General features: G+C 47.9%; 2 protein-coding genes across 3 annotated transcripts in view; one reads left to right on the top strand and one right to left on the bottom strand.

The window, feature by feature from the left end:
* Positions 1–19755, top strand: part of TDRD9 (tudor domain containing 9) — a 94037-nt gene that overhangs the window by 1466 nt on the left and 72816 nt on the right. The window contains exons 2-3 of the mRNA XM_066276422.1: positions 14466–14572; positions 18956–19053. Coding sequence (XP_066132519.1) covers positions 14466–14572; positions 18956–19053 — 205 coding nt within the window. The remainder of the gene's footprint in view (positions 1–14465; positions 14573–18955; positions 19054–19755) is intronic.
* RD3L (RD3 like) lies at positions 2344–5281 on the bottom strand. 2 transcript variants are annotated; one of them, XM_066276433.1, is made up of 3 exons: positions 4827–5281; positions 4129–4434; positions 2344–3776 (listed from the first exon to the last, which is right to left on the bottom strand). In XM_066276433.1, exons 2-3 carry the CDS (start codon positions 4425–4427, stop codon positions 3482–3484), a joined length of 594 nt encoding a protein of 197 aa, XP_066132530.1. In that variant the 5' UTR covers positions 4428–4434; positions 4827–5281; the 3' UTR covers positions 2344–3481. The 2 variants fall into 2 exon arrangements, with proteins under 2 accessions (XP_066132530.1, XP_066132529.1); XM_066276432.1 differs by lacking the exon at positions 4827–5281 and having other exon boundaries at positions 4129–4532.

Below are 19755 nucleotides of genomic sequence, written 5' to 3'. Positions count from 1 at the left end.
CAACCTTGGCATGTTTGGATGACTCTCTAACCATCTGAGCTGCCTGGCCGGGGCCTGAAGGGTTACACTTTTAGTGTGTGTGTTGTTTTGTTTCCTTTGTTTCTGTCTTTTTTTTCCTCATTTGAGTTTTTGATTTTTGAGAGAGAGGAAAGGATTGGGGAGGGGAGGGAGACAGAGAGAGAAGCATCGACTGGTTGTTCCAATTAGCTCTGCACCCACTGATTACTTCTCATATGTGCCCTGACTGTAGGTCAAACTGGTGACCTTGGGGTTGAGTTTGCACCCTTGAAATGGAACCAGAGACCCTGGGATCAAGTAGGCAACCTTGGGTCTCCAGGACAGCGTTCTATATACTGTGCCACTGGCCAAGGCCCTTTGTTCCTGTCTTGAATTTGATTTATTCTTTTATTGATTGATTGCTTTTTAGAGTAGCAGAGAGAGGAAGGGATAGAGAGAAGCATTTATTTGTTGTTACACCTTGTTGTGCCTTAGTTGTATACTCATTGGTCATTTCCTGTATGTGCCCGCAACCTTGGCATTCCAGGTGCCAAACTGACCAATCTAACCTGCCAGGCCCTGAAGTGTTAACTGCTACTGTGTGTGTTGTTTTCATTCCTTTGGGTTTTTTTAAATTTATTTTTTATTTTTTTGTATTTTTCTGAAGTTGGAAACGGGGAGGCAGTCAGACAGACTCCTGCATCATGCGCCTGACCAGGATCCATCCAGCATGCCCACCAGGAAGCGATGCTTTGCCCATCTGGGGCATCGCTCTGTTGCAACCAGAGCCATTCTAGCGCCTGAGGCAGAGGCCACAGAGCCATCCTCAGCCCCCGGGCCAACTTTGCTCCAATGGAGCCCCAGCTGCGGGAGGGGAAGAGAGAGACAGAGAGGAAGGAGAGGGAGAGGGGTGGAGAAGCACATGGGCGCTTCTCCTGTGTGCCCTGACTGGGAATCGAACCCGGGACTCCTGCACGCCAGGCTGATGCTCTACCACTGAGCCAACCGACATTCCTTTGTTTTTTTTGTTTGTTTGTTGTTGTTTTTTTGTATTTTTCTGAAGCTGGAAACGGGGAGAGACAGTCAGACAGACTCCCGCATGTGCCCGACCAGGATCCACCCGGTACGCCCACCAGGGGCGATGCTCTGCCCACCAGGGGGCGATGCTCTGCCCCTCCGGGGCGTCGCTCTGCCGCGACCAGAGCCACTCTAGCGCCTGGGGCAGAGGCCAAGGAGCCATCCCCAGCGCCTGGGCCATCTTTGCTCCAATGGAGCCTTGGCTGTGGGAGGGGAAGAGAGAGACAGAGAGGAAGGAGGGGGTGGGGGTGGAGAAGCAAATGGGTGCTTCTCCTATGTGCCCTGACCAGGAATCGAACCCGGGTCCCCCACACGCCAGGTCGATGCTCTACCACTAAGCCAACCGGCCAGGGCCCATTCCTTTGTTTTTATCTTAAATTTTATTTATCCTTTTAGAAAACATAGCTCTATGACTGGTCTGAGCAGGTTGATGGTCGGCAAACTCGTTAGTCAAGAGAGCCAAATATCAACAGTACAATGATTGAAATTTCTTTTGAGAGCCAAATTTTTTAAACTTAAACTATCATATATAGGTAGGTACATTGTTATTAACTTAATTAGGGTGGAGTATCCTTTGCAGAATTGCCACACTCAAGGGGCCGAAGAGCTGCATGTGGCTCCAGCCGCAGTTTGCGGAACAAGGCTTAGGGCATCCAGGAGGAGGGGTCAAGTAGGAAATGGCTATCTGCATTTGGAGCTAGCTCAGCAGGTAAGTTGAGGCTGGAGGTAGTCTGTCCGACCTGACACTGATGTGAGTCGAGCTCTATCCTTGACTGTCTCTGACAGTGCATGGCTGCAGAACGGGTTTGAGCCGTCTTGCTTACCCACCAGATGGGAGTGATGTGACCTACTGTCAAGGTTAGGATGAAATGAAAATACACATACAGTGCTTAGCACAGTGTCTGGTATGGAGAAGAAGGGGCTGGGTTGGTCAACACTGCTACCTTTTGAGAGCTTACTATATGTCAGGCTCGCAGGATGCTTTTCCACGGGTGGTGTATTTACTTCTCACTGTTCCCAAGCGGGCACTCGTAGCTTCTGTGCCAATGCTTTCTCTCTACAAAGCATACCTGAAGCTTTCCTGTCATCTTCTCTGTCTGCACCCAACTGAGCCACCTGGCCAGGGCTTTGGATTGTTTTTTTTTAGATGAATTCCGCCTCCCCTGCCCCCCAGCAAATCTCCAAACGTAAAGTTGCAGACACTAGGTTCTTTGGAGTTGCCGTTAAGAATAGTAAAGCTCTATCACTTATAAAAATAAATGACTGATGAATAGTTTTCCACTTTAATGAAATTATGAAATGTTGATTCTAAATATTAAATATTTGCTATTTTAGATGACCTAGTTAACATATATGTCAGCATTGTTTTCTTTGAGAGCAACAGTTACTAATGTTAAACCAGGCCATCCATCTCTTTTTACTGATGTGGCACAGGGCCATGTTTTTATACCTTCCCTTAATTTAGCTGATGTTAAAAACGAATGTGAACATCAGGGCGAAGCTCTGTCTTCACACTGCACGTTACTGCCTCACGCTGCGCGGCTGAGGTAGGTGCTCTGGAAGACAGTGTCACAGGGCGGGAGGGCTCACACCACTCATTTATTTTGTTCTGTGTGTGGCTTCCTTTTAGAATCAAAGTCAAAGTAACATCAGAGTTCCACACAGAATTTGTTAAATTTCTTAATTACACTGCTCACAAAAATTAGGGCATCAGGGAAGGTTCAGATACTCCAGTACTTTCAGCCTTCTGTATAGTACACTTTCACCAATGAAATAAAAGTTGGATTTGCATCTCATTTGCATAACCAAACAACTTTCTTTGACTTGTCATTTGCTTTTCTTTTTTTTTTTATTCTTTTTTTTTAGAGAGGAGAGGGAGAGACAGAGAGAGAGAAGGGGGGGAGGAGCTGGAAGCATCAACTCCCATATGTGCCTTAACCAGGCAAGCCCAGGATTTTGAACCGGCGACCTCAGCATTTCCAGGTCGACGCTTTATCCACTGCGCCACCACAGGTCAGGCATCATTTGCTTTTCTAATGTTTTTGTTTAATAAAAAAAATCAAATGCTTTTTTTATTGCTTCATATTCATTTTGAAATATCTCCTAATTTTTGTGAGCAGTGTAAATAAATGCCTTAAGTTCCTGTGAGATGTTTTAAGGTATAAGAAAATACTTCAAACATTTCTTTTTCAAAATATTTAGGAAAGATTCTAGTTATTAAGAAACATTACATTTTTAGAGAGGCTCAAAAAGGAACAGTGTTTAAAACATAAGACACATCCATAGGAATTTTAACTTCTGACCTTGTGACAAAGGGAAGTGTGAAGTCACATCACCTTTTCTTATTCTTAATACTAAGCGCCCTGACACGGAGGTGGTCCTCACACTGCCTCTGGCCACAAGCAGCCTAGCTGGACGGGTAATAGTATGGCAGGTTCCACGTTCTGCGGGAGAATGATGGGAGCCTGCTCTCTGTGCTTCTGTCCACGTAACTGGAAACAGTAGGAATCTCATCCTTGTCGGAGCTCCGGGCGCTGTCCCCTGGGCGCACAGGGTGAGTGAGGCCACCGGTGCTTCCTGCTGCCAGGCCCCCCGGCTGCCCGCTGTCCTCGGGGCTACCCAGGACATCTTCAAGAACTTGCTTGAAGATGTAGACGATTTCCCAGGGCAGCACATCATTTTCTGCCAAAACTTCTCGAAATCTAGAGGGAAAGCAGTAATGAGTATTCAACTCAGTCTCTTTTGCTGTTTCCCTTGATCTGTAAAATGCTGCTTATCTAATGTGAACGTGTAGTGGTTACCCACCTTTTGAGCGATCTGCACACTGCTTTAACATTATATGTCTAGCAAAGAAATTTGAATGTGATTTAAAAACATTTCCTAGCCAGTAAGCTATCAGCAGATCTTTCTCTCTAGCCTCTTTTTAGGCATCTCAGCTGCTGGGAGTGTGATTCAGATGATGAAAGAGCTTGTGTGGTGGGCACAGTCTCCGGCCTGCATGTGTGAGGTGCTCGGACGTGACGGCACAGGCGGCACGGGAAGGGGGGCTCCTACCTGCTGAGCACAGCTCCTGCTTGGCAAGGCTGCACTTGCGAGCAGAGGGCTTCAAGTTGTCTTTGTTCAGTAGCTGGGATGGACGTGTGGGCATTCTGGTCGTTCCTCAGCCAGTTGTAATCCACTCCTGTTTTTTTCACTTTTTGTTCATTTTCGATCTCTTGGATTAATCTCTCTCGCTCACTCAGGTGCCACTGTAACTCCCGAAGCAGTGTCTTGGTCACCGCCGCTGAGCCGGGGCAGTGTGTCGGTTTGTAGGCATTGCGTTTTGGCCATTTCATCCAGCCAAACAGTGGCATTTCTGACCTGTGGAAAAATTGTTGCTCGTTTATTTGCATAAAGTGCTATGGTTCTGATTAGTAAATATTTGTTTCTTCATGATGAATTTGCCAGAATAGGAATAAGTTTTCCACTGGTTTAGATATACAGGTCAAAGCAATATTAGACACGGATTAAAGTCTTTTCATTTCTAACTAGGTCAGTGCCGAAAACCAAGCTTTGAGAATACGTTTAAGTAGCTGAACAAACATGAAATATACAAAGTTAGAGGCAGTCTGCAGACTGAACATTTACTGAAAGTAACACCTAACACTTATTCTTAAACATTCTTAAGAGGTTTTAAATCCTAATGTACAGTAGAGTGCTACCTGGAAACGTACTGTTTCTTAGGTTTTATAGGGGAAAGGTTCAGAGCATACCTGTTAGGTTGATGGGTCTGATGTGCTGAGGTTGCCAGTTTACTTGAACTGGTGGAGAGGCATGTTGGCTTCTGGCTGTGTCCCTTGTAGGAATGAGCCTCCGTTTTTACCCGTGAAACCGTATTTGAAATAAATAGCTTCCTATGTTAGGAATGAGGTTGTGATGTCTCCATGTGGAGAGAATGCTCATTAATTCACCTTGTAAGCGAGCTAGAAGAAATGACAGAAATAACTCACTATTGAATCTTCACAAATTATATAACCGTCTGCCTTTTGAATGCTGCCCAGTCATCTGAAAAGAGGCCTGCAGTGGTGGGGTCTGGTCCTCAGTGCCCTCAGCCCTGGCGGGTAGTGGAGCGAGCGGCCGGGCACCGCAGATGTGCTCCTAGCGCCGCGGGGACTGTCGCCCAACGCGCTGCCTGCTGTGCGGCACTGCAGGTCACAGTTTGGAGCTGTATTTTTGTGCCTCTGGAGCTCTAAAAATAACCATGTTGCTTTGATTCTCCAGCTTAACTTCCAGGCCATTTAGAAGCCAGGTCACTGTCCTCTCTAGTAAAAGCAGGAAAAATAGATCAGACTTGACTATTTGCAAAATACACGTTTTGAGAAAGCTCTTTGTAATTGAGTAAAATAGGCAAAGAGTGCTGAGACATCAGTCATGTGTGAACCATTTAGTGAATATGATATCTGTCCTTGTTTTTCTTTCTAAAGATTGTTTATCTATTGATTTTAGAGAGGGGACACAGAGAGAGAGCGAGGGTGGGGGAGGAGTGAGAAGCATTAACTAGCAGTAGTCGCTTCTTGTATGTGCCTTGACTGGGCAAGCCTGGGGTTTCAAACCAGTGACCTCAGTGTCCAGGTTGACACTCTATCCACTGCGCCATCACAGGTCAGGCTGTTTTTCTTTCTAAATAGTGCTTTGTATATTTAGGCAGGTTGTAGTGCTAGAGGATTTTATATGTACATATGTAGATAACTGTAAAGTACACATTGTAATCTCTTTAAAAATGTAGTGATAAGGCCCTGGCCGGTTGGCTCAGTGGTAGAGCGTCGGCCTGGCGTGCAGAAGTCCCGGGTTCGATTCCCGGCCAGGGCATACAGGAGAAGCGCCCATCTGCTTCTCCACCCCTCCCCCTCTCCTTCCTCTCTGTCTCTCTCTTCCCCTCCCGCAGCCGAGGCTCCACTGGAGCAAAGATGGCCCGGGCGCTGGGGATGGCTCCTTGGCCCCTGCCTCAGGCGCTAGAGTGGCTCTGGTCGCAAAAGAGCGACGCCCCGGAGGGGCAGAGCATCGCCCCCTGGTGGGCGTGCCAGGTGGATCCCGGTCGGTCGCATGCGGGAGTCTGTCTGGCTGTCTCTCCCCGTTTCCGGCTTCGGAAAAATACAGAAAAAAAAAAATGTAGTGATAAGGCAGTACTATTGATAGATTAAGGTCAGGAAAAGCAGGGCTGGGAGGACATGCCACTCACTGAAGAACACCGCCCCCCCTGCTGGGCGGGTACTGGCATGAGAGGGCTCTGCAGCACTGCCCTCACCTGGTGGGGGGTTCTCGCTAAGGGGCAGAGGGGCTCTTACTCTCCAGTCTGCGTTAGGTACTGGCAGTGGCTTTCATTCTGTGATATTTAAGAATATTTCTCGCTGGCCTTTCCATTCACACGAACCGTGAAGAACACAGCCGTGATGGCTCATGTTAGGCCTGCGTGTCACATGTCACGGAGGAGTCGGCAGCCCCTGCTGCTCACAGGCAGGAAGAGGCAGACGTCGGGCTTTGTTATCTTCAACTGCAAGGTCTTCACATCACGTTGTGTGTGGTGCTCCGGAAAGTCGTCCTGACAGGACTGTCCTGTCAGATGATCCTGCCGCTTCTTCCCGTGAACGACCTCCTTTGCTTGCTGTAATTGGTCAAGTCCACTTCAGTTGTGGTCAAGTCTCTGAATGCACTGGATGTGGAGCAGACTTGGAAGTTCTGCTCAGGCTCTCCGCAGTCTTTCCTCGTCCCTACCTGCCGGCCCCTGCATGCTCTGCCCCGAGCATGACTTGTCCCCCGCAGGCCTGACTGTCTGACACTTGCCGAGCCCCTCTGTCTCTTCTTTAGCCTCCGCCACACTGACTCTGTCTCCCGAGAGTCTCACCTTTTCTCTTTTCCATGGGCCCACATTGTAACACTCTTTCCAGGGCCCAGCTTAAATACCCGCTCATTTTTTTCTTCTTTCTGCGGGAAAACACCGACATCACGTCTTTGGCTGTCCCCTGTCCTCTGGGTCCGACTCTTTTACTGTTACACTTAGAGGGTCACTGGTCTGCATTTCTGTGCTTTCCTCAACGTTTTCCAGTCCTTTCTGGATGGCTTCTGTCCTGTCCTCCCTGCAGCTGCCAGCTTCTCGTCACCCAGCGGTCGTCTGTCTTTGGTGCTGCTGCCTGGATGTGGGTTAGGAGTGGGGATGCAGCAGAGAGCAGGGGCACCACCTGCTGGGGGAAGGCAGAGGCCAGCACGGAATTGCCCAGCAAGGGCAGCAGGGCTCTCCACACTGGTCAGCATACCCAGGGCCTCCCTCTCCCCCACCCTCATACCTGCCTCCCCCTGTTAAATGGGGGGACAGGCAGGGCCCTTCTGGGTAGGGGCTGTCTCCTGATCAGTGAGCTGGCCACATGGCCACAGGCCGAGCTTCCTGAAGGCAGTCCCCCTTGCCCCTTGACCCAGGGTCACTGCTATTGAGATGGGTGCTCAGTCTGACGTCACAGAGCTTCTCTTGCCACCTCAGCCCACATCCAGCGCACCTTCCTTTGATCTTGTTAGTGTCAGTCAGCTTTTCTGGTACTTAGGGTGTACTGCTTGTGTTATACATTGTTCTGTCTCCTGAGTGCTAGATTGATATAGAGCCCAAATATTCTAATTACAGTAGTTCCTTACCACTTTGTAGGTAGAGAACACAGGGAATTGTAGATAAGGAGGGGACACACCTTTGCATGAATCCTTCCTGTGTATCGCTATAATGAGAATTCTGGGTTTTTATCAAACACGTTAGTAAGTTGAATAAATTGCTGCTAATGAATTGCAACCTCGTTAGGTATTTTGTGTGGAACACATACAGCTTAAACTATGAAACAAGTAGGTCAGTTTCTTTTTGGTCATTGTCATGGTTTTTAAGCTATGAATTGTTAACTAAATGGTACAAAATTTCATAACTTGATGTGAAATAGGACCGTATCATACATGATACATGTGTGTGTGTGGTGTGAAAATGTTAAGGTGGGTCAGGAAGTACATAGACACACCTGGGAAGACCTGGCTGGAGTCTGGAAGGGCAGCAGGGACCCCACAGTGCAGCGTGACGTGTCTGCAGCAGGGCTCTGACAGCAGGGAGGGCGTCCACACTGCGAGGGGCCCGCACCCTTCCTGCTCTGGTGCACGGCTTCTGAAGGAAGAGTTTCCGGTTATTGCTTCTCCTTTCTTGGCTATTAAAGATGCACTTAATACAGTGTGTCCGTAAAGTCATGGTGCACTTTTGACCAGTCACAGGGAAGCAACAAAAGATGATAGAAATGTGAAATCTGCACCAAATAAAAGGAAAACCCTCCCAGTTTCTGTAAAATGATGTGGCAGCATGTGCGCATGCGCAGAGGATGACGTAACACCGTGTATACAGCAGAGCGGCCCACGGCCATGCCAGTCGAGATGTGGACGGTACTGAGGAAAGTTCAGTGTGTTCTGCGGCTCACTAAATTCGAATCCGTGACCAAAGTGCAATGTGAATATCGGCACATTTATAACGAAGCGCCACCACATAGGAATAACATTACTTGGTGGGATAAGCAGTTGAAGGAAACCGGCAGTTTGGTGGAGAAACCCTGTTCTGGTAGGCCATCAGTCAGTGAGGAGTCTGTAGAGGCTATACGGGATAGCTACCTAAAGGAGCCTAAAAAATCTGTGTGTGAGCCCACATCAAACTGACTGAATAGGTATGAAACTGGGAGAGTTTTTCTTTTATTTGGTGCAGATTTCACATTTCTGTCATCTTTTGTTGCTTTCCTGTGACCAGTCAAAAGGGCACCATGACTTTACGGACATTCTGTATTTCAGGAAAAACCATGATGATAATTTTCCCCCCAATATTGTTTCCTCTTTAAACTGTTTTAATTAAAATACATTAAAACGTGTACTTTTATTTCTTTTGTTTGAGAGAGACAGGAACATTGGGCTGCTTCTGTATGTGTCCTGACCAGGGAATCAAACCAGCAACATTTGTGGTCTGGGATGATGGTTCACTCCAACCAACCTAGCTATCTGGCAGGGCTTACATTTTTTTTTTTTTTTTTTTGCTTGATTGAGTTTTAGAGAGATAGAGACAGGAAGGGAGAGAGAGGGGAGGGGAAAGGGAAGCATTTGTTGTTCCACTCAATCATGCATTCATCAGTTGCTTCCTGTGTGTGCCCTGACCGGGGATCAAACCCACAACCTTGTTGTTTTGGGACAAAGCTCTTAACCGACCGAGCTAACCAGGCAATGCTGTGTGTACTTGTTAAAGGATCACACTTCTGTTATGTTGTACATGTTTTTTGATTTACAGGTCTCTTTCCTGTGTCATGCGCTACAAACGCTTTCTTGCCTGTGACCTTTAACTTTTCTAGACATTGTTTGTAAGTTTTTTTTTTTTTTTCATTTTTCCGAAGCTGGAAACGGGGAGGCAGTCAGACAGACTCCCGCATGCGCCCCACCGGGATCCACCCGGCACGCCCACCAGGGGGCGATGTTCTGCCCCTCTGGGGGGTCGCTCTGTTGCATCTAGAGCCATTCTGGCGCCTGAGGCAGAGGCCACAGAGCCATCCCCAGCGCCCGGGCCATCTTTTTTTTTTTTTTTTTTTTTTTTTGTATTTTTCTGAAGCTGGAAACGGGGAGAGACCATCAGACTCCCGCATGCGCCCGACTGGGATCCACCCGGCACGCCCACCAGGGGCAATGCTCTGCCCCTCCGGGGCGTCACTGTGTCGCGACCAGAGCCACTCTAGTGCCTGGGGCAGAGGCCAAGGAGCCATCATCCCCAGCGCCCAGGCCATCTTTGCTCCAATGGAGTCTTGGCTGCGGGAGGGGAAGAGAGAGACAGAGAGGAAGGAGGGGGGGTGGAGAAGCAAATGGGTGCTTCTCCTATGTGCCCTGGCTGGGAATCGAACCTGGGTCCCCCGCATGCCAGGCCGACGCTCTACCGCTGAGCCAACCGGCCAGGGCTGCGTCCGGGCCATCTTTTGCTCCAATGGAGCCCTGGCTGCGGGAGGAGAAGAGAGAGACAGAGAGGAAGGAGAGGGGGAGGGATGGAGAAGCAGATGGGCGCTTCTCCTGTGTGCCCTGGCCGGGAATCAAACCTGGGACTCCTGCACGCCAGGCCGACGCTCTACCGCTGAGCCAACCGGCCAGGGCATTGTTCGTAAGTTTTAAATTATATACTGCTTACAAACATTAGGGGATATTTTATCGCTTCATATTCATTTTGAAATATCTCCTAATGTTTGTGAGCTGTATAGTTTATTAATACTTTCTGAGGTTTCCTTGTTTGTGCTTTTGTTTAAGAAGGCCTTTTCTACTCTAAAGTTATAACATACAGAAAAATATTAGCTTTCTAGGCTTAAGAAAGTATGTACTGTACTTGGGTGTTGGCTTGGAATTGTCTTGAGGTTGGTGTGGAACTGGGGTGAGGTGTAGGTGTCAGACATTTTGCCCCCAGATTGGGTAGCCAGTGTGCAAAATATGTAGTCACTGCTCCAGCTGGGAGGTGTTCCTGGTCCTCGCTGTACTGGTGTGTCCTGGGCATTTTGAACATGAGCTGCTAGGACTGTGGGAGCGTGCTGCTGGCTGATACTGGGGAGCACAGCTGGCCAGCCATGCCCAGGCCTAGGTCCCGTCAGCCTCAGGATGTGTGGTCAGGGCCCCAGGTTCCAGAGCCTTTGCAGTGCCCCCCTGGACTGTCCTGCACTGAGCCATCGGGTCGGCCTGGCCCTGGGTGGGCCTGGGGTCCTAGCCAGTCTCGGGGTCTGTGGGTTCCCAGGCGCTTTCTGACACTGGGGCTCCCCTCTTTGGTCCTTTGTTACCCTGCTCTGCCTTGTACTCTTGTGCCTGCTTCTATCCGTTGCCACCTGGGGAAAGGGAAGCATTTGTTGTTCCACTCAATCATGCATTCATCAGTTGCTTCCTGTGTGTGCCCTGACCGGGGATCAAACCCACAACCTGCGGTAGGAGGACAGGGAACCAGAAAGGAGGGGAGGCCAGTCTCTCAGCTCCTGCTGCCTCTGGAATGTGGAGAAGGCAGGGACAACCCCCGAACTGGGGACTGCCCGTTCTGAGCATTGGGAGCCCCCTTTCTGGCTCCTGAGGCACAGTGTCAGTGCTTGTGTTATGTGGGTGCAGGCCAGGGCATGTCAGCGTCAAGGTTGGTGACATCACTGTGTCGCTGATGCCCTGTCCCCCATGCCCCCCACCTTTGTGTGCTCTTTTAGAGTCCTGGTGGTCTGTCCTGGGCCACAGCTTCATCCTGTGGGGACACAGGTGTGTGTGCCTACCTGCACCCGCTGGGCCTGGCACCTAGCAGGCAGTCTGGACTCCTTTCTTACACCTAGGTCTGATGTGCCCACATATTCTGTGGGTGCCACCTCACTGCTGCCACACTTGTCCAAACCCCGTCGCTCTGGCCTTGGTTATTGACGTCCTTTGTTAGGGGGTCGCCCTGCTTCTGCTGTCGGTGCTCCATCACCCGCCACCCCTTACCTGGTCAGAGCCACCCTTTAAAATAGGAGCCAAGTGTCTGATTTCTCCCTCTTTGCTAAAACCATCCCTCTGCGAGGAAAAGAGGAAAAGCCACACCATCATCAGTTCCTGCCAGTCCTTCTCACCAGCTTGTCTCAGTGCCCTCACCACCCCCTCCAGGCTCCCTCTGCTGGAGCCTCCGGGCTTCTGCTTCCTTGTGCCCCCTTGCAGACTTGCACGCTCCGCTCAGTGTTGTCCCTGACCTTTGCTTAATGTCACCTTGTCATCCTGTTAACATTGTGCCTCTTCTGCTGGCTGCATTTTCCTCTGGGGACCTGTCATTGTCTGACACACTCCAGGCTTTACTTCTCTTCCTGAAGCAGGACTGCAGGCTCCGCAGGGGTGGTTGTGCTGGGGACAGTGCCCTGCAGAGGCAGCCTTTAGGGTTACTTTGTTGAGTGAACTAGTGAGTAAAAACTAGGGAAACAGCAAACAAAAGAACGCTGATATGCCTAACCAGGCCGTGGCTCAGTGGATAGAGTGTTGGACTGGGATGCGGAGGACCCAGGTTCGAGACCCCAAGGTCACCAGCTTGAGCGCGGGCTCATCTGGTTTGACCAAAGCTCACCAGCTTGGACCCAAGGTCGCTGGCTCGAGCAAGGGGTTACTCGGTCTGCTGAAGGCCCACGGTCAAGGCACATATGAGAAAGCAATCAATGAACAACTAAGGTGTCGCAATAAAAAACTGATGATTGATGCTTCTCATCTCTCTTTTTTTGTCTGTCTATCCCTCTCTCTGACTCACTCTCTGTGTCTCTTAAAAAAAAAAAAAGAAAAAGAAAAAAAAAGAAGAGAACGCTGATAGGGCTATTAGGATCAGACAAAAGGTAACTTTAATGCAAATAGCATTTTATTGAAGTAAACCTCAGATTTCCAGAATTGGCATCGAGGCCCTGGCCAGGTAGCTCAGTTGATTAGAACATCATCCTGATATGACAAGGTTGCAAGTTTGATTCCTGGTTTATTTGACAAGGACACATGCATGAATCAACCAGTGAATGCATGGATAAGTGGAAAAACGAACCAGTGTTTCTCTCTCTCTCTCTTCACCCTGCTCCTTCCTCTTTCTCTAAAATCAATACAAAAAAAACAAAACAAAACCAAATTGGTGTCATAGTCTTGCATTCAGGTTAGACTTTGCTAACAAAACCCTAATTAATTATAATGATACATTGTTTGCATGTCACAGTGCGGTTTTACTGAACATTTTGGACATTTTTATCTATTAGTATGAATATAGTTCCATATGGCATTCTTTTTTTTTTTTTTTTTTTTTTTGTATTTTTCTGAAGCTGGAAACGGTGAGAGACAGTCAGACAGACTCCCGCATGCGCCCGACCGGGATCTACCCGGCACGCCCACCAGGGGCGACGCTCTGCCCACCAGGGGGTGATGCTCTGCCCCTCCGGGGTGTCGCTCTGCCGCGACCAGAGCCACTCTAGCGCCTGGGGCAGAGGCCAAGGAGCCATCCCCAGCGCCCGGGCCATCTTTTGCTCCAATGGAGCCTCGGCTGCAGAAGGGGAAGAGAGAGACAGAGAGGAAGGAGAGGGGGAGGGGTGGAGAAGCAGATGGGCACTTCTCCTGTGTGCCCTGGCCGGGAATCGAATCCGGGTCCCTTGCATGCCAGGCTGACGCTCTACCACTGAGCCAACCAGCCAGGGCCCCATATGGCATTCTTTAAAACTGATACAGATTGTCTGACCAGGCAGTGGTGCAGTGGATAGAGCGTTGGCCTGGGATACTGAGGACCTAGGTTCGAAACCCCAAGATCACCGGCTTGAGTGCGGGCTCACCAGCTTGAGTGTGGGATCATTGACATGACTCCATGGTCACTGGCTTGAAGCCCAAGGTTGCTGGCTTGAACAAGGGCTCACTGGCTCTGCTGTAGCCCCCCAGTCAAGGCACATGAGAAAGCAATCAATGAACAACTAAAGTGCTGTAATGAAGAATTAATGCTTCTCATCTCTTTTTCTGTCTCTATCTGTCCTCTCTCTTGCTAAAAAAGAAAAAAGGTACAGATTAATAAGAGTATACCTTAATGCAGCTTTTCCCTCTGTTAGACCTTTTTTTCAGATTTTAGCCGTGACAGATATGATGGAAAGGTAGCCTTCTGCCTGGAATCTCTTAGACCAGCGGTTCTCAACCTGTGGGTTGCGACCCCGGCGGGGGTCGAACGACCAAAACACAGGGGTCGCGACCCACAGGTTGAGAATCGCTGCCTTAGACACTCCACGTCACTATGGTGTATCCTCAAGGTCTGTGATGGGGTGACGGGCTCACGAGGGCCAGCTCTGGCTTTTTTTACTGCTGTGCCTCTGTGTCCAAGACAGTGCCTCGTATGTGCTGGTGACGGTCCACTTCGCAGAGGGAACCCGGCTCTGTCTGCACGTGCAAACACTGCTCCAAGGAACAGCAAGGGGACAGGAAATTTCAGAGGAACTGTCAGGCCCAGTTATTACCCTTTCCTATGAGCTAAGAATTTTTTTCCTTAAAATATTTATTTACTGATTATAGTGAGAGAAGAAGGAAAAGAAAGACAGAAACATCAATCTGTTCTTGTATGTGGCGTAACCAGCAACTTCTGTACTTTGGGACAATGTTCTAACCAACCGAGCTATCTGGTCAGGGCTAAGAATTTTTTTTTTGCCAATTGGAAGGATGAAAAAATGGTTTCTCATCATTTTAATTTGTTTCTACTTGGTAAGTGACTGTGAATTTGAGTGTATTTTTGTTTATGGACCATTTGCATTTCTTCTATGACAATGTAAAAGTATTCAAAAATTCCTTTAGCGTGTAGGGATTCCTTGGCTTTCTGAAAACAGTATACTAACTGTTGATGTTCTTTGCAGGCCACTTAGCCAGAAGAGTGAGGAGCTGGAGTATATTAACAAGTACAGGCAGCTCGAAGCACAGGAGACCGCTTTGCGTGGCAGTGACCATTCGGCCACCAGGCCAGGTAACAGGAAATTAATTTGCAAAATAGGATGTGTGAGTTGTTCACATGTTAAAGCATTGTTATTTTTTAATTGAATTTATTAGAGTGACATTGGTTAATAAAAGTATACTAGTTTTAGGTGTACCATTCTACAATACATCATCTGTATGTTGTATTGTGTGTTCACCACCCCAAGTCAAGTCTCCTAAAAACATTCAATTCTTAAAAGTCAAAGAAATAGATCTTTGAGCTTGCTGAGAGATCACCATGAGTAAAGCTCGTTCTCCTGAGCTGAAAAGATTTATGGATGAGAAGTTATTGTTGAAATTAATTGGTAGCAGACTTGTCCAGGGACTGGTAAGGGGATCTGATCGCTTCAGGAGTCCTGTGGTAGGTGGGGGTGTGGGGAGGGCGACCAGTGGGCAGCAGAGCCATGTGGAGCGGTGGTCACACAAGGAAGGGCCGTCAGGGGTGGAGTCCTGGTGTGAGCAGAGAGAGTGGCTGCATGCTCCCATGTGCCCCTCTACCACCCCTGCTCACCACAGTGAAGAAATGGAGTTGTGTGGATTTTCACTTTGAACTTCTGTTAAATAAACTAGTATAGGTTAAAGAAAGAAATGTATTTTGATCAAGAAAGAATTCATACTGCTTCTTAATTTGGGGTTTTGGGGGCTAAATTGATCACTTTTCTTCTTTTTTAAATGTAGTTCCTGCCCTGTCTGGGTAACTCAGCCCCGAGACACCAAGGTTGTGGGTTCAATCCCCAGTCAGGGCACATACGGAAGTGACCAATGAACACACAGCTAAGTGGAACCACAAATGAATGCTTCTCTCTCTCTCTCTGCCCTTCCCTTCCCTCCCTTCCTCTCTCTCTATAAAGTCAATCGATAAAAGAAAAATTCAAATATAGTTTCTAAATAGTCTATTCTTTGGAAGACTATTTATGGTCCTTTACCTTACTATTAATTAGAAATTTATTTAAAAATTATAATAGTTTAAAAAAGAATAGACAAATTAGAACAAAATTTTAGCCCTGGTCAGGTGGGTCAGTGAATAGAGTATTATCCCAGTGTGCCAAGGTCATGGGTTTGATCCCTGGTCACGACAGGTACGAGAAGCAACCAATGAGTGCTCAACTTAATGGAACAACTAAATGGAGCAAATTCGATGCTCCTCCTTCTCTCCCTCCCCCTCCCTCTCCCTTCCTCTGCTTCCTTCTCCCTCTTTCTTCCTCTCTTTCCCTCTTCCCCCTCCCCCCTCTCCCACCCTCATATCAATGGGAAAATTAAAAACAAGGTTTTAAACAGTGCATAAATACATACTATGGCAGGTACGAGGTCCTGCTGAGCCCTCTGCCCACAAAGGTGTGGCTGCTGAAAGTTTGGGTGGAACCACTTTCTAGGAGGGTGCAGCTTCTTTCCTGAGCTGCTGGTCTTACTAGCCTCAGGCCTGGTCACATGCTGCATGTCCGCTTTTGGTTTCTGCACCATAACAGGTGACCACCCAGACTTCCTGCCAGCTGAGCCGAGCACTCTGGGCCCCGCTCTGTGTGCACATGTGCCACCGGAGGGACAGAGGTCAGGGTCAGGTCACAGTTTCCTCTTCTTTCTGAGGCCCCACTTTTTAAATAGATTAACATTTTAAACTTGAGTTTATTGGGGTGACACGATTAATAAAAGTATATGGTTTCAGATGTACGATTCTGTAATACCTCATCTGTACATTGTGTGTACCCCACTCCAAGTCAAGTCTCCTTCCCTCCCCATTATCCCCTCTACACCCTCTTTTCCCTCCACCACCCGTTTCCCATAGCCTTTTGTTTTTATTTATTATTTAGTGAGAGAGAACTAGAGAGGGAGAGGGAGGAAGGAAGGAAGGGAGAGAGATGAGAAGCATCAACTTGTAGTTGTGTTATTTTAGTTGTTCATTGATTGCTTCTCATATGTGCCTTGACTGGGGGCTCTAGCTGAACCAGTGACCCCTTGCTCAAGCCAGAGACCTTGGGCTCAAGCCAGTGACCATGGGATCATGTCAAGGATCCCATGCTCAAACAGGAGACCCGGAGCTCAAGCTACCAACCTCAGGGTTTCTTTTTTCTTTTCCTTTTCTTATTTTTTTAGGTGAGAGGAGGGGAGACAGTGAGGCATACTCCCACATGTGCCCCAACTGGGACCCACCTGGCAAGTGCACTAGGGGGCGATGCTCTGCCCATCTGGGGCTACTGCTTGGTTGCCGGGCAACTGAGCCATTTTAGTGCCTGAGGTGAGGCCATGGAGCCATCCTCAACACCCGGGCCAACTCACTTGAACCATTAAGCCATGGCTGCAGGAGAGGAAAAGATAGAAAGAGAAAGAGGAGGGGGAAAGATGGAGAAGCAGATGGGTGCTTCTCCTTTGTGCCCTCACCTGGGACTTCTACACAACAGACCAACACTCTATAAATGTTTTAAAAAATAATAAAATAATTTCTAAATAGAAATCCAGGAGTACATATTTAGTGAGTTTCTATAGGTCTCATTAGAATCATATCATACATAGTTATAGGTAAATCTTTTTTTTTTTTTTAAGGTGAGAGGAGGGGAGACAGTGAGGTAGACTCCTGCACGTGCTCCGACTGGGACCCATTCGGCAACCCCAGTCTAGGGCTGATGCTTGAGTACCAAGCTATTTTTAGCACTTAAGGCTGATGTGCTCCAACAGAGCTATCCTCAGCACCCAGGGCTCCATTCGAACCAATTGAATCACTGGCTGTGGGAAGAGAAGAGAAAGAGAAGGGGGAGGGGAGGGGAAGAGAAGCACATGGTCACTTCTCCTGTCTGCCTTGACTGGGAACAGAACCAGGGACGTCCATACACTGGGTTGATGCTTTATCCACTGATCCCACTGGCCAGGCTGCTCCCTCCCTTTTAATTTGGTTCTTTTTGGTATTTGTAGCTCTTCTGGTTTTAAGAGAATGGCCTATGTTGAATATATAGGAATGGGCAAAAATATAGGTTTATGGTTATAATACAAATAAATATAGTAATTAATAAATAGTAATAAAGAAAAAACTTGCACATACTCACAACTGTAAACCTACTTTTGCCTGCCCCCTGTATAAGAACTCAAAGGGGAAACACTCTAGTTGTTTAATTTTGTGTTCAGAATACTATCCCACACTTGGAGAAAATGAAATGTAGATACTTATTTTGAAGATTCAGTTTCATGGTTAAATCAATAATTCAGTAATAAACTTATTTTCTATAAGGTATAGTGTGTAGGTTTTAGGATAAAAAATATTAATATAAATATGTTCTCCAGTTAAAATCTATCACATCCTATTGGGAACTCCTAACCCCTGAATTTTTTGGCTAGACTTCGTAGTGGGGTAGCTTCGTGAACAGAAACTAATATGCTTTGTGGTTTCCAGTTTTTTCCAGTTTATGTAAAATGCTTTAATGATAATAACTTCGTGTAAAGGGGCAACAGGACAGTAAGTAGCGGAATTGCGAGGTGGAGGTACTTCTCAGTCACCGTGGGACTGCACTTTGCCGTGTGTCATTTGATTTGCCTTAAATTATCCACCCTCTTTTCCTTGAGAATGTACCTGTGATGCTCTCCCTGCCACCTGCCTTTGGTCTGTTGCTGACACCCAGATGAGAGACCACGGAGGCACGAATGCCCTCTGGTTTCCTGCCCCCCCCCCCCCCCCCCCCCCCCCCCCCCGCGCTGGGCCTGGAGGCAGGCTTGGTCTGTGCTCGGTCTGCTTCAGTCAGTGACCTGAAAACGTCAGACTGCCTTTGTGTTACACGGAAGGGCAGGGCCATGGTTTGGACAGCCCAGTTAGGGCTTCTGTTTTCTTTGTTTGTAAAACTTCTGTCCTGAATAGGAGCCTTCATGATGCTTGCAGTCCGGGAGCACCAGTCTCTCAGGGCTGGCAGGGACCACAACAGTGGACCAGGCCTTCCGGCAACAGAAATTCAGCTGCTGCCTTTTGTCTGCAGCTCTGCCACAGAGCCAACTGGCCAGGGTTGCTACCATTTATTTTAGTAGCAAGGAGTGAACACGAACATTTAATAAAATGGTGTGTTTTATTGACATTTCAAATAAATATTTGTTTATTGAGTACCATTTTCAAGTGACAAGCACTGAGCCCTGTGTCTTCAACGGTAGTGCTGAGCCCGTGGCATCAGTGGCTGCACAGGAGGGTGGGAGAAGGCCCCGCTGGGGCGGATCATGGGTAGTGGGGACCAGGGAACTTGTTAAACTACTGTGTTCACAGTGTTGCCTGTAGAATATGTGTTTTTGTATTTATGTATGTGTGTGTAAATGTGTAGATGTAGATTAGAAATAATATTGGGTTGTTTACCTTGTCTTTCTTCAGATAGGAAGTAGCCTTGTATTTGTTTGTTTTATCTGCATCCAGGTCCAAGGACACCTTTGGCTAAATTAAGCAACATGACATGCATCCCAGAGACAACTTACAAATATCCCGATTTGCCTATAAATCGATATAGGGAAGAGGTAAGAGTATCCTTTTTATGACATAATTTTGCTGAATAAGTGGCAAGACCCAACACTTTTGGTTGATAATCTGAAAGCGTCACGGTGCCAGGTGAGCGCCGTGGCGTGCGTGAGGCTCTGGCAGCAGAGGGGATGCCCAGGTGGTGGGTGGCAGGTGATGTGTGTGATTACCACGGCAGGGGGCTTCCTTTGGCTGTGCCTAATTCTCGGCATTCAAGCTGGTCCACACGGTACAGACATTTGGTTTGTAGTCTGGTCATCCCCTGAAGTAGCTCTGAGTACATACCTGCTCACCCCCGGGAGAGCTTCCTACTGAAAGCTCACTGCCCGTCATTCCATAAAGCGGGTGTGGCGCCCAGTCCTCCAGTGTCCCCGGGGCTTTCCTCACATTTCTGCTCTGAGTGCACGTCTGCCTCGTGGTTGACTTGCTGCATCACTGAAAGGTCATGTATGAGCAATGCGGGGCCAGATATGGCAGCATGTACAGCTACTTTTAAATTAATTACCTGTTATTAAACACAGATAAAAGTAAGTGTATTGGAACCTTTATTCATTATTCTAGTGAAAGAAGCAGTTACAGATAAAGCAAAATGTTCCAGATTTAATTTTCATTTTGCACAAGGTTGTTAGAGCAGATACGCTTTGTCAGTTTTTAGAGGCCAGCACTCACGCTCAGTGGTCTTCTCTGAGCAGTAGCGCTCG

Source organism: Saccopteryx bilineata, chromosome 4, assembly GCF_036850765.1.
Source record: "Saccopteryx bilineata isolate mSacBil1 chromosome 4, mSacBil1_pri_phased_curated, whole genome shotgun sequence".
NCBI lineage: Eukaryota > Metazoa > Chordata > Mammalia > Chiroptera > Emballonuridae > Saccopteryx > Saccopteryx bilineata.
This window is presented reverse-complemented; position numbering and strand designations above follow the sequence as displayed.

What these genes read in the sequence shown, in the direction of transcription:
- RD3L (XM_066276432.1), bottom strand. Translation starts at nt 4,466, where the DNA reads ATGCAAATAAACGAGCAACAATTTTTCCACAGGTCAGAAATGCCACTG. An exon ending in GCAGGAGCTGTGCTCAGCAG is followed by an intron (nt 3,777 to 4,128) that starts GTAGGAGCCCCC and finishes CTTTCCCTCTAG; the next exon opens with ATTTCGAGAAGTTTTGGCAG.